Raw genomic sequence first — 14,237 nt, forward strand, 5'->3', positions numbered from 1 at the left:
ATATCTATCTATCTATATCTATCTATCTAACTAATCTATATATCTAATCTATATATCTATATCTTATCTATATCTATATATATATATTATATATACATACATACATACATACATACATACATACATACATACATACATACACACATATACACATATATACACACACACACAGTATACATTATACATTATAAATATATTATATACACAGTACATGTATATTTACATACATACACATACTTGTTCATGCCACTAACACTGCGCTTGTTTAAGGTTTTTAGCTCATTGAGGTGAAGCAGCATAACAGTAAGTGACATCACTGTAGTCAGGGTCTCTTTCTACATCATGGTGTCCTCAGATTACAAACCAAAAACTTCCTAACAGATTCCCTTTAAAAATAGGACAGGATATGCTGAGCTATACTTTGCTTGAAAAGAAAAACATCAAAAATTAATTTCACATTCCCAAATCTCATTACTATAAACTAGGCACTTACCTTAGCCAGACCAGCTCTGTGTGCTCCCTGAGTTTCTATATAAGCTATATATTTTCCAAAATCTTGAAACTCTTCCCAGGTGGGCCTAAATGTCATGATCTTACAGCCCGAATTCTGAGATGGCGGTGTTTCTGGTCCCATGATGAATTCCACCAAGTCTGACTCTACAATGAATCTACAAAAAAAAAATAAGATATATCGCATTATGTACTGTTGGGGCAAAAGAAAACAGCATTGATGGTTTCAAAACTGAAAATTCGGTAGAATCTTTGATGGATGTTTACATCATGGGTAGATAGAGGTTGACGAGCTATGACGTAAACGTATGTCATGGCGACCATAGGAGCTGCCAGAGATGGTCCCAGCACTGCCCCTGGCAGTTTAATCCCCTAAATGCGGCAATCAATAGAGATCGGAGCATTTGGGCCAGGCGAGAGAATGCACTCCATCTTCCATCAGATCGTAACCCCTACAATGTGATCACGGGGGCAACTGGTCATGGTAACCCAAGGCCAAATGACGACCTCTGGGTAAGTTGGCTATGGTGGCCTGTTAGACAATGCCAGGAGCATGGTCTAAAAGGCGTTTTGTCAGTGTAACATTGACAGGTATAAATAATGCTTGTGCATTGCAATGCATTATACCAGCGATCAGATTAACACCTTAACGACCGCGGGAAGTAAAATTACGTCCTAGCGGTCATAACGTTACTGCCCGCGGTCTGCCGGCAGCAGCATGCCGCGATCGGCGCACATCTCAGCTGATTTTCACAGCTGAGATGTGTGCCTGCTAGGCACGAGCAAAATCGTTATCTGCTCGTGCCATTTAACCCCTGTAATGGCGCTGTCAATATGTGACAGCGCCATTATAAACGCGATCGCGGTAAAGTTTTACTTACCGCCCGATACCGGAAGTCACGTGACATGATCACGTGCCTTCCAGTGGTTGTCATGGTAGCACAGGGTCATGTGAGGACTCCTGTGCTAGACATGAACCACTTTCACTTTCCACGCAGACCAGGGAAGCAGGAAGTGCACGTATCTGCTGTTATCTGCTGATCACAGCTACAAGGCTGTAAAGTGCAGAGCGATCGGATTGCTGATCACTATAGCCCCCTAGGGGGACTAGTAAAATAAAAAAAAAAAAAAAGAAGACCTAAAAAGTTCAAATCACCCCCCTTTCGCTCCATTGAAAATTAAATTTTGTAAAAAAAAAAAAATACACACATTTGGTATCGCTGCGTTCAGAAATGCCCGATCAAAATATAAAATCAATTAATCTGATCAGTAAACGGCGTAGCGGCAAAAAAAGTCCAAACGCCAAAATGACGTTTTTTTCTCGCCACAACATTTGCACAAAATGCAATAACAGGCGATCAAAACGTAGCATCTGCGCAAAAATGGTACCGTTAAAAACGTCAGTTCGAGTCGCAAAAAATAAGCAGTCACTGAGCCATAGATCCCGAAAAATGAGAACGCTACTGGTTACGGAATATGGCATAAACCGTGCGCCATTTTTTTTCAGACAAACGTCCGAATTTTTTTTTAACCACTTATATAAAAGTAAACTATACATGTTTGGGGTCTACGAACTCGCACTGACCTGAGGCATCATACCTATACATCAGTTTTACCATACAGTGAACACAGTGAATAAAATATCACAAAAACAATAGTGCTATCGCACTTTTTTTGCAATTTTTCTGCATTTGGAATTTTTTTGCCGTTTTCCAGTACACTATATGGTAAAACCTATGGTTTCATTTAAAAATAACAGCTCGTTCTGCAAAAAATGAACCATAAGCCCTCACATGACCATATTGACTGAAAAATAAAAAAGTTATGTCTCTGAAAAAGAATGGCGAAAAGAAAACGGAAAGCGAAAAATCGGCCGGTCGTGAAGGGGTTAATAAAAGTAAATGTCCCATCCTGAAAGTAAAAAAAAAAAAAATTTTTTTACAACAAAAAACCTATAAAACAACTACACTGGAGTTAATAAACAAATTTCATCTTTATTGAAACAATACATGAACAATCATGAAATTCATAATCCAATGCACAGCAGCAGATAAAAAAGGTACAGCATGCCTGGTAAGTGGCTGGTAATAAGGCTGTAATAGCAAGATATAAGAAATATCTGGACATACAGAAAATAAGAGCAAATAATCACAATTATAAATAGTGTCACAAAATTACAAAATAATAATACAGTGACTAATTAATTCAATAGCAAGTACATCCTGATAGAAGATTATAAAGAAGCTATTAACAGCCAAAGTATAAGTAAAGCCCAGGCACACGCTGAAACACTTTATCAAATGGACATCCTGACGCGCGTTTCACCGTGGCTTTGTCCAAGGGCGTATGTACATACGCCTTCGGACCCGGGTGGTTCTGTTCCTCAAGACCCTTTTTCTTCACAATAAAGGACACCAGACAAGTTGATATAAGCAAAGAACACTACTAAGCAAACAGTCTGGGTAAATAGTGCAGGGCATCAGAGGTCAATGTGTAACACTAGGACTCCCGCACCCAAACAACTACGATTCCTTATAAGTGCCACTCAGAGCCACTTTCTTCTTCCTGGGTTTTTGGCTAGGCAGATCATCTCTTACAAAGTCCCTTTTCATAGCCGGATAACACTGGAGTCACTCCTGTCGAACACTGCTGTCATACAGGTTGCACCAACTTGTTTCTATGATAAAATTTTGTCGCCACTAATGCTTGTTTTGGTTCCTGCTCCCTTGTACTTTCCAACAACTCACTACACCTGTCTGCTCCTATCAGATGTTCTTCCCACACTCCACTGAGCTCCTACAAGGAACTGCCTCTCAATGCGTGCCCTGTCACTCCATCCACTCCCCTGGCCGGCCAAGTGTTAACCCTATCATTTCTGTCTACAGACTGCTAAAGCCAGTGTCTGACTGGGCAGACCAGAGAAAATCCTTCTTTGGACCCATCATTTAGCTGCATAGAAATAAATGTAAAAGATTATTCATTGAGTGGTAAACCATGCTTATCAGGGTATAATAGAAGGTAGTACACTTCTTAAAAGCACCTCTCCAGTTTTTTTTTTTTTTGTTTTTTTTTTTTTTTTTTTTTTTTTAAGAATTTTACACCTGAAGTGGCGTTTTTAATCCAAGGTCCCCGACTTTACTCTTACACTCTGGTGTCTTCACCTATCTCATCAATCTCTGGCGATTTGTGATCTGCCGGCTGCTTTAGTGTTTCATGGAGCCGGAGGGCACAACTAAATACAAGTCTATGAGAGCCTCTCTCTGGCTCTCTTAGACTTGTATTGGAACGCTTGTGACATAACTTCTGACTTCCGGCCAATCAGAAGATACAGGCACAAGATGGTGCAGCAGAAGATATGCGGCGCTGAAGAAAGGGTAAAAACACCAGAAAGTGAGTATAAGACCGGGGGCAGGGACCTAGAGTTAAAAGGAACACTCCAGCAGTAAAAAAAAAGAAAAACAATACAAAAGAAAAATGCTGGAGTGGTGCTTTAATGTTATAGAAAAGAGCTGGCGTCTACATTTTGGTGCAAGCTCAATGATAAATGTCAACTTATGTGTATTAACCACTAAACCAATGTTTTATAGCACCAGAGTAGTGAATGCGAATTTATAACATCTCATCCATAAGTTGAGAAAATTGTGAATTGTCCGCAGCTGCAGAATTGACATGAACAAGGCGTCAATTTTTGCTGCGGATAGTCACCATTTTCAATCGAAAGGTTGAGGTCAGTGGTATAGGTCATTATTTGTGTACTAGTAAACATAATATCTGCACAATATTTGCGTGGATATTATTGCTGTTAATTTACGTGGGATTGCCATTGTAGAAATTCTGCAGCAATTACATTATTAGATTGCACCCAGTAATAGTTGTGGGGGCCCTAAATCACAGTTATGGGTGACATTGAAGCGATAGCGCGAGACAGCTTTCCCTCACATCCCTGTATACACTTTTACAGAAATCTCTCTCCTACCTATAAAGGACATAACTTTTTATGAAGTGCCTCATTTTCTTAGTGGTGGGGGGAAGTCAGGGGTGATTGAGGGAAAAGGTGGTAAGTTAGTCAGGGGTGATACAGAGGGGGGGGCCCTCAATCAGGGGTGATGCAGTGCGAGGGCTCAGTAAGTCAGGGGCTCAGTCAGTGAGTACTAATACAGTGAAAAGGAGCACAGTCCGTGAGGGATGATACCGGTGAATAAGGGGTTCACTGTCAAGGATGGTACGAGGGGAGGGGGTGCAAATCAGAGGTGATACAGGGAGAGAAGGTGAGTAGTCAGACATGATATGGGGAAAAGGGACTCAGTCAGGGGTGATACGGGGAGAGGGCCTCAACTCAGGAATGAGACAGGGGAGAAGAGGCATAATCAGTCAAGGGTGATAAAGGGTGAGGAGGTCAGTTAGGGGTGTTTCAAGGAGTAGGGGGCAGTCAGTAAGTCAGGGGTGAAACAGGGAGAAGGGAAGAAGAAATGAGGGAACGGGGCCTTATTCATCCCCAAGTGATTTAGCTCCTGCCCCTCTATCACCTCTGAGTAAAGAACACCCATATATACTTACTCACTGTTAGTCTGGCAAGGGGTCCTCCGTTATGGGGAGGGGAGGGTGATCTTTACGAATCACAGCTGTGTACAGCCATGGAAAAGAGGGCACAAACAAAACTAACACCGATTGGCTGAGCTGCAGCCAGTGTTAACCTTATCAACATCAGCACTGTCTCGCGGCTTGTTCAATGCAGGTAAGAGCGGTGAAAAGAAGCCATCAGGATGGAACAGCGTTTGTTCCTTACCAATAGTGAGCGACATCTGCAGCAGACGATCCTGTTAGCAGTGTCCCGTACACTGCTCTCCGATGTTGTCTAACGCTGGGAGGAGCGCTGAGTAGTACGTCACTACTCCCCTACCAGTGTTAGACAACAATGGTATAACATTCAGTGACACGCCTGTGATAGCACCTGTAAAGGAGTTCATTTAGGAGTCTAGTTTGTAAAATGGGGTCACTTGTGGAGGAGTTTGCTTTTCTTGCATGTCAGGGGCTTTGCCAATGTGACGTGGCACCCCCAAACCATTTCTACTAAATCTGCACTCTAATATGGCACGCCTTCCCTTCCAAGCCCAAGTGTGTCCAAACAGTAGTTTTCCACCACAGTGAAAAAGGTATTTTTTTTTTCATTTTTACGACTCAATGTTATAAAATCCCATGAAGCACCTGGGGGGGGTCAAGATGCTCACCAAACATTTAGGTAAAATTCCTTCAGGGGTCTAGTTTCTAAAATGGGGGTCACATGTGGGTGGTTTCTACTGTTTAGGCACATCAAAAGGCTCTCCAAATGAAACATGGCATCTAATTATTCCAGCCAATTCTGAATTCAAAAACTAAAATGGCGCTCCTTTCCTTCAGAGTCCTGTTGTGTGCCTAAACAGTTGTATCTGCGTATGAAGGAGAAATTGCACATCAAATTGTATGGTGCATTATTTGCTGTAAGCCCTGTGAAAATTAAAAATTTGGGGCAAAAGCAACATGTTTGTGGGGGGGGGGGGAATTCTCATTTTCATGGCACAATGATGTAAAATTTTTGAATACAGGGATTCAAGATGCTCACCACACATTTACATGGCTTCCTTGAGGGGCCTAGTTTGCAAAATGGGGTCACATGAGGGGGGGGGGTATTTCCACTGTTTAGGCACATCAGGGCCTCTCCGAATGCGGAAGATAGCATCCACTAATAATTACAGATTCAATGTGGTTAGGTGGACTTTGGCTGAAACAGCGTTCAGGGCACGTGTAATGTTTGGTGACACGTGGTTATGCAATGCGGGGACGGCACACCGGGAGAAATAGTGGCGGCTGGGGACCGAGTAACATGGGACAGCTGCCGCCATCAGGTCGCGGAATGCTTCTGTCTCCACCAGCCTAAAAAGCAACATTTCCAGCGCAAGCAGTCGCGAAATGTTAGCATTTAGAAGTGTGGCATGTGGGGCGTTGGCAGTGTATTTGCGCCTTCGTTCAAAGGTTTGCTGAATAGATAACTGAACGCTACGCTGGGACAAGGACGTGCTTGATGATGGTGTTATTTCTGCGTAGGCAACTGCAGGTGCAGGGCCGGAGGAGGCTTGTTCGCAGGCAGCATGGACAGGGGATTGGCTCGCATGCACCACAAGCGAAGACGTAGCAGTGACATCAGCAAGCACTGCTCCTCGACTCTGTTGTACTTCCCACAAAGTCGGGTGCTTGGCTGACATGTGCCTGATCATGCTGGTGGTGGTCAGGCTGCTAGTTTTGGTACCCCTGCTGATGCTGGCACGGCAGGTGTTGCAAATGACCTTTTTAAAATCATCTGGAGCCAACTTAAAAAACTGCCAGACTCGGGAAGACCTAACATTTGTACAGGCACCTTGTGTCGTGTTGTTGTTCCGGGGAACGGTTGCCTGACTTCTGCCTGGGGCCACCACCCCGCTTCTTACTGCCTGTTGGGATGCTACGCCTCCCCTCCCCCTGTGCACTGCTGTCCTCGCTCTGTATATCCTCCTGCCAGGTTGGGTCAGTTACTGGATCATCCACCACGTCGTCTTCCTCTTCCGCACCCTGCTCCTCCTCCTGACAATTGTGTCTCATCATCGTCCACCCCTTGTTGAGACACGTTGCCAACTTCGTGAGAACGTGGCTGCTCAAATATTTGGGCATCTGTACATACAATCTCCTCATGACCCACTTCAACAGGAGCTGGCGAGAGGCCAGAATGTGCCAATGGAAACGTGAACAGCTCTTCCGAGTGTCCAAGTGTGGGATCAGTAATGTCCGTGGACGTGTACTCAGCCTTGTGGTAGGAAGGAGGATCAGGTTCTGAAATGTGCGGTGCAGTATCACGGCTACTGACACTTGACCGTGTGGAAGACAGAGTGTTTGTGGTGGTGCCAATCTGACTGGAAGCATTATCCGCTATCCAACTAACAACCTGTTGACACTGGTCTTGGTTCAAGAGCGGTGTACTGCTGCGGTCCCCAAGAATTTGGGACAGGACGTGCGAGCGAGTAGATGTGGCCCTTTGTTGTGGCGAAATTAGAGCTTGCCCACGACCTCGGCCTGCACCACCATCACGTCCACTTCCTTGTTCGTTGCCAACGCCCTTGCGCATTTTGCAATGCTGTGCTGACGTGTATTCACTAGACTTGTGCGTTATATCCAAGTTTGTGCAAAACGCACACAAGTTCACCTGCACGCTGCCACAGACAGGCACACACGTGCGGTTTTTAAATGCAAGCACGGACGCACTAAGAACCTAACAGGTTTTTAGGAGCGACAATTACTGAGAAGTCTGACACTATCAGGACTGTTTTAGACTGTGTACACCAGCCCCAGATATGATGAAGGCTGGTATACGGTCACCACTAGGAATGGCTATATACCTTGCCTGCCTGCCTATATACAGCTACAATAGTCCTGAGAAGGACTCTTCTGGTCACTAGCCTGTATTCCGACCTGGCTATACCCTGCCTGTATACAGCAACAATAGTCCTGAGAAGGACTCTGCTCCTGTACTCCAACCTGGCTATACCCTGCCTGCCTGTATACAACTACAATAGTCCTGAGAAGGACTTCTGGTCACACTGTTTGCAGCCCTGCTATGGAAATAACTATAAAGGGCCGCAAACCTTTCCCTGAAGCAGCAACACTCTCCCTGCACTGACTGTCTGGATGGCTGTGTGCAGAGCACAGCGCGCCCGCCGGTATAAAGGCTCGGTCACGCTGTGCAGGCCGGCCAATCACTGCAATTCCACAACTACGGTAACAGGGCTGTGGCATTGCAGTGGTCTGCCAGCCAATCCCTGCATGAGGGCTGGCTCTCAAAAGAGCGCCAACATGCAGGGATGAAGACCACGAGTACAGCACGAGTATCGCGAGATTACTCGGTCCCCGCCGAGTAGCCCGAGTACAGTGATACTCGTGCGAGTACCGAGTAGTGACAAGCATACTCGCTCATCACTAGTACGGGCCCTATCTGTGAGAAACACTGATAAAACTCATGAGAAAAACTGACAACATGATGAGACCTCAGAGAGAGAAGTCAGCGAGCACAAGAGCCGGGTCTGTACAGCGAGGATCTGGGTAACGTCTAATGCTGTCCCCACTCATTGCACTGCACACCCAGCGCATGCCCTGCTGTAGTGCCCCCCATGCAGACCACCATCCACATGAAGAGGTCTAATAACAGACGGACAAACCTGCAAGGGTGAATTTACATGAGTGGTGCAAACTGGAAAACAACTGATGATTCTGGTATTGACCATTTCACCGACATCACAATGACAGTGCAGCAGCCAATCAGTGAGCTCAGCAGCTCTGAGCGGGTTGGTCGGTTCACTGATTGGCTGTTGCACTGTCATCGTGATGTCAGTGAAATGGTCAATACCAGACACCAGCAGCAGAAACCGGCAGTAGACCCAGGGTTGGTGACGACAGCACACTTTGTATTTCTTTTTACACTGAAGTGCACTCTTGGACGAAGATTAACAAAGTGAAAAAACTCCTTTAGGCCCTGTGCGCATGCTGCGGATTTTACCGCAGAATTGCAACATATTTCGCTAAAGGAATGCTGCAGAAAATGTTTACAACATTTCTGCAGTCCTTCCCTAGCAAAACCTATGGGGATAAAAAAAAAAAAAAAAAAAAATGCTGTGCGCACACTGCGGTTTTTTGTCCCTACGGGTTTTGCTGCGTAATTTCCGCTGCAGAATTTATGTGCATGTCACTTTCTGCAGGTCCCTGCGGTTTGGAGGGCTGGCAGATCAATCACCCGCTGACACTGGGTTGATCCCCGGTATCTGGCCACATGCTGCTCCCCATATAAAGTTTATGGGGAACACAATCTGGCGCAAAGGGGTAGGAGCAAGCGCTACATACTCACCGATCACCAGTCGGCTGAAACACTGCTCCCGTGGCAGTTCATCTTCCAGAGCCGGCCGCTCATTAGTCTCATAACATATTCATGCCTTACCTGCTCACCGGTGGCTGTGATTAGTTGCAATCAGACCCGCCCCCACGCTGAGTGACAGCTGTCTGACTGCAACCAATCACAGCCGCCGATGGCCAGGTCTATAGCGTACAGTAAAATAAAAAAATAAATAACTTAAAAAAAAAAAAAATATATATAAAAAAACGGCGCGCGGTCCCCCCAATTTTGATAAGCCAGGATAAAGCCTCACAGCTGGGGGCTGGTATTCTCAGGTTGGGGGGCTCCCCAGCCTAAAAATATCGGCCAGTAGCCGCCCAGTATTGCCGCAACCATTAGATGCGGTCTCCTGCTTACAGGCCAGCTCATGCATATGCAGTTATGCACTGCATAGCCGATCCGTAAGTAGCAGAGCGCCGGAGACAGCCCCACGGGACACAGCATCGCGGGAGACTTCAGCACCACGGACAGCAGGAGCAGGGACAGGCGAGCACCTCCCTGTGCTATCAAAATAACAGGGACATACCGCAGCAAAACCACGGCAAATCCGCAGCAAACTGCGGTAAAACTGCATGCGGATTTCGGGTGCGGTTTGCTGCGGGGTTTTCTTACCGCAAGTACGGTAATCTTTCAGAGGGTCCGGAATTTTCTTAAGAAAATTCCATTTTCTAGTGCGCACAGTTGTCATGAGGTCACTGTGACTGGTGGCATTGTCCTATGGTTACCTTTCAGTACAGTGTCTGGACAGCAGCACCGTGCAGCAGGCATCAGTATACAGTGGTGGGCCAGAGTGGCGGGCTGAAGTAATTGAGCAGTGTAGCAGGGCAGAGTGTCATGGCAGTGTCACAGACCTGCACATCCCTGAACTCTCCCTCCCCCACCATTGAGTGCAGACACAGGTTGGGTGGGGTGGGGTGGGGGGTGTCACACTATTCCTAACTTTCACAGATATGAAGAAATAGGACAGTCGTTCTCCAGTGTTCACATGAAACAATCACCTCCCCAGAGAAGAGCTGTCTTGAGTCTCCTGCCCTCCCGTCCCCCTCCCTCGAGAAGTGTTGTCCCGAGTCTCCTGCCCTCCCGTCCCCCTCCCTCGAGAAGTGTTGTCCCGAGTCTTCTGCCCTCCCCTCCCTCGAGAAGTGCTGTCCTGAGTCTCCTGCCCTCCACTGACCAGCAGCACAGCAGTGTGTGCAGAGCTGCCATACTCACACTATTTGGCAGCGACACAGCTCACTGGTCTGCAGAGCTTCATCCTGAGCGCTGCCAATAATGCTCCTGTCAGATTCATGTGAGAGAGTAATCTGTATTTTGATTGGAGGAGCATTCCACAGCAGCCCCCTGCTGACTGCTGATTTACCCATCAGCACTTTCCTTTCATTTTTTCTTGTTTTCACTGCAGCCTGATCTCTGTGCCTTTGCGTCTCCCCGCCCCCTCCAGCAAATGCCGGATGTACAAATTTACCCTGCTCTACCCCTGCAGAGTTGAGTAGCTGAAGCTACAGGTGGGCCCCTTTGAGCATGAGGCCCAGGGCAACCACCCCCTCTGCCCCACTGGTAGCTATGCTACTGGATGTGACGACTCAGCTTCTGGCCTGTGTGTGTGTGTGTGTCTGTGTGCGCGCTTTGTTCTTAATTAGGCCAGACGTATGGTTCCTTAGCTTGTTAAATCAAAATAAGTTAGCAATTGTCTCCTGTCAGACTGATCGGAGCCTACATTCGCTTGGAGAACACAGGTTGGGACAATTATGTTGCCTGGCTACATATCTTGCTATACTTGGTCAGCTTCCTAAGCTTGCCGCCATCTCTTCTCAGTGGGTGCCTGCCAAAAGCGGGGTGCTGTTGGCTAGTATAGTTGGCCCTGGAATTGCCAAAGTCACGAAGACTAATCCCTAATGGGCCAGTGAATGGGCGAGACTGTCGCTTGTACCATCTTGTGTTTTGCTGGGAATGTACAATATGTTTTTGCCTGTTGACAAACGAATAAAGTCTAACCAATGTATGGCTCCCTCACCCTGTGTTGTCAAGCTAGTGTTCTGCCCACGGTAAGGGAGCACGGGCATTCAGTGGGATGATCCCTAGCCAAAAAATATAAAAAAAAATTTAAAGCATACCCAAGCACAGCGATGCTCACTTGAGTGGTCAACATACGTAAAGCACCCAAACTCATAACCAAAAATGTTTTTGTTTTGATTTTTTTTGTAAAGTCTGTTTGGTATGAACACCAAACATGAAACCTTGGGTCCGCTAATCTTTAGTTCTCTAGTCCTAAAGTTACCACTAACATTAAGTACAATATGTCACGAAAAACCCCCAAAAAGAACCCTCAAATCGCCAGGATTCATTGAAGTGTTACTGAATACACTGGTCGGAATTGGGAGGGGGATTTGGGGAGTCCAGTCCAGTCATGAAGGTGAAAACCAGGCTCTGGAATTAATGGGTTAAATGAAAGGAGGAGATACTGGTGTCAACCAAGTACACGTTGCTCTCATAACCACACAGAGCTCACACCAAACAGCAGAGCTCACACCAGACAGAAGAGCTCAAGTTGGTCCTAACAAACATTAGCACCACTTGTCCTGCCCTAGTACTGTCAGCTCTGCTGCAGAGTTGTGACTGATTAGAAAATAGAAAAATATAATAAAATACATTTTTTCCACTAAAATATTGGCATGGCCCCAGATTTGCAAATTTTACAGGGGAGAATAGGGAAAAAAAAAAATGGACTCCAAAATATGATTGCAACTTATCAGAAACAAGGGCACACCCAATGGCTCGTCAAACTATTGTTTGGCTACATGGCAAGATTCGAAAGAAAGGAAAACAATTTGGTGACTTTTGCCAAAAATCTGCTGGATTAGATTGTGAATGCCATTTGCAGAGCCCTTCTATTGTGCCAAAACAAGAGAAAAATGCCAAAAAGCCCACATTTTGGAATTAATCTACACCTGCAGTGACTATTTTAGCCCCAAAGGTGTTTGCAAGAAAGTCGATATTGCAGAGTGACAATGGCAAATATGCCATTTTACTGTCCAATATGCCCAGCTTGGGCATGGCTTGCAGTATTGGGGGATCGGAAGTGGCTGGCCGTGACCGCGCGGAGATAGTGGGCATCACAGCCTGGAGATAGTGGGTCATGGACTTCTTTATAACAGAAGTGGGGTATGGGGGTAATTAAAGCTTGTTACGGGCTGCATAAAATACATTTACATGTCAGAGTCTCTTGATATACCGCGCAAAAGAAACGTAAGGCCATGCCCACCAAGACAGGCATCACACCCGCCAACTTCGACCAACCTGTACCCTCCCCACCCCACTTCGTTGGTCTTACCCTCAAAACTCCAGCTTCTTTTAAAAAGAACTCCATGAAAAGGTGGACTTAAAAATTAAATGTTAATTTCACTGTGCTCTAAAAGGAAACACTGGGCCACCTAGGTTGGCCGTGACCAGCTTATCTCCTCTCCTATCCACTAACTCCGGGCAGTCACACCCAGTCATTTCTGGTCCCCGGTATTGCAAGTATGCCCACAGCTTTTGCACCTGGAAACATGCATCACGTAAACTTTTAGGGTATGTGCGCACGTTGCGTTCTGAGCAGTGCGGAAAAGAACGCACCCTTTAAACTGTAAACACTGCGGTTGTAAAAAAAAAAAAAATAATGCATCCAAAACGCATGCATTTTGGATGCATTTTGCATGTGATTTGGATGCATTTTTTTTGTAGTGCGGTCCCACGGCAATGGAGCTCTGCTACATGCCCGCTGACAGCAGAGTCGCGCGATGAGAATGAACTCTGATTAACTTCACCCGACTTCTTTGTCATACCGCGGCTCTGTCAGTGTGTCGCGTCCCGATTAGCGGTCACCCGTGAAGGACTCACCGGTGACCGCTAAATCACCTGAGTGATTGAAGTGAGCAGCGCGATAAGCGGTGCCGTCACTCAGGTAACCCGCGGCCAGCTGGAGTCCTCCACCCGAGACAGCAAATCACCTGTGACGTCATCGCTGATCGCGCAGCTCACTTCAGTCACTCGGGCAACTTTCTGTCACAACTGGAGGATCCAGCGGTGGCCACGGGTAACCTTACTGACGTCATCGCTGATCGTGCAGCTCACTTCAGTTGCTGCATGGAGCTGACAGAACGGTCTGGTCTGTGACCGCTCCTGTCAGCTTCATGTAGCAGAGCTGAGAGCGTTGTGGGAAGTCGTGTGGATTGCGCCAGACCTGGATGGGTATTTGGGGGGTTAAAGTGGTGAAAGAGTGTGTGTTTTTTTTTTGTCTTTTATTCAAAAGAAAGAAAATAAACACACCCGAAAAAATCCTTTAACTTACAGGTTAATCATGGAAGGTATCTCGGGAAGACGCCTGCCATGATTAACCTAGGACTTAGTGGCAGCTATGGGCTGCTGCCAATAACTCCTTATTACCTCGACTGCCACTGCACCAGGGCAATTTCGGAATGAGCCGGGTAGAGTCCCGGGACTGTCGCATCTAATGGATGCGGCAATTCCGGGCGGCTGCTGGCTGATATTGTTAGGCTGGGGGGCTCCCCATAACGTGGAGCTCCCCATCCTGAGAATACCAGCCTTTAGCCGTGTGGCTTTACCCTGGCTGGTATCAAAATGGGGAGAGGGGGAGAAACTACGCACAGTTTTTTTTTAAAATTATTTTACTGTACGATATAGACCCACCTGTGATTGGTTACAGTGAGACAGCTGTCACTCAGCGTGGGGGCATGTATGACTGCAACCAATCATAGGCGCCGGTGGGCGTGGAAAGCAGGGA

At 46.4% G+C, this 14,237-nt stretch overlaps 1 protein-coding gene across 1 annotated transcript in view; it reads right to left on the bottom strand.

The window, feature by feature from the left end:
• KDM4B (lysine demethylase 4B) overlaps positions 1–14,237 on the bottom strand; it is a 122,688-nt gene that overhangs the window by 90,828 nt on the left and 17,623 nt on the right. The window contains exon 2 of the mRNA XM_075352512.1: positions 494–668. Coding sequence (XP_075208627.1) covers positions 494–634 — 141 coding nt within the window. The 5' untranslated portion in view covers positions 635–668. The remainder of the gene's footprint in view (positions 1–493; positions 669–14,237) is intronic.

The sequence above is a fragment of the Anomaloglossus baeobatrachus genome, chromosome 1 (assembly GCF_048569485.1).
Source record: "Anomaloglossus baeobatrachus isolate aAnoBae1 chromosome 1, aAnoBae1.hap1, whole genome shotgun sequence".
NCBI lineage: Eukaryota > Metazoa > Chordata > Amphibia > Anura > Aromobatidae > Anomaloglossus > Anomaloglossus baeobatrachus.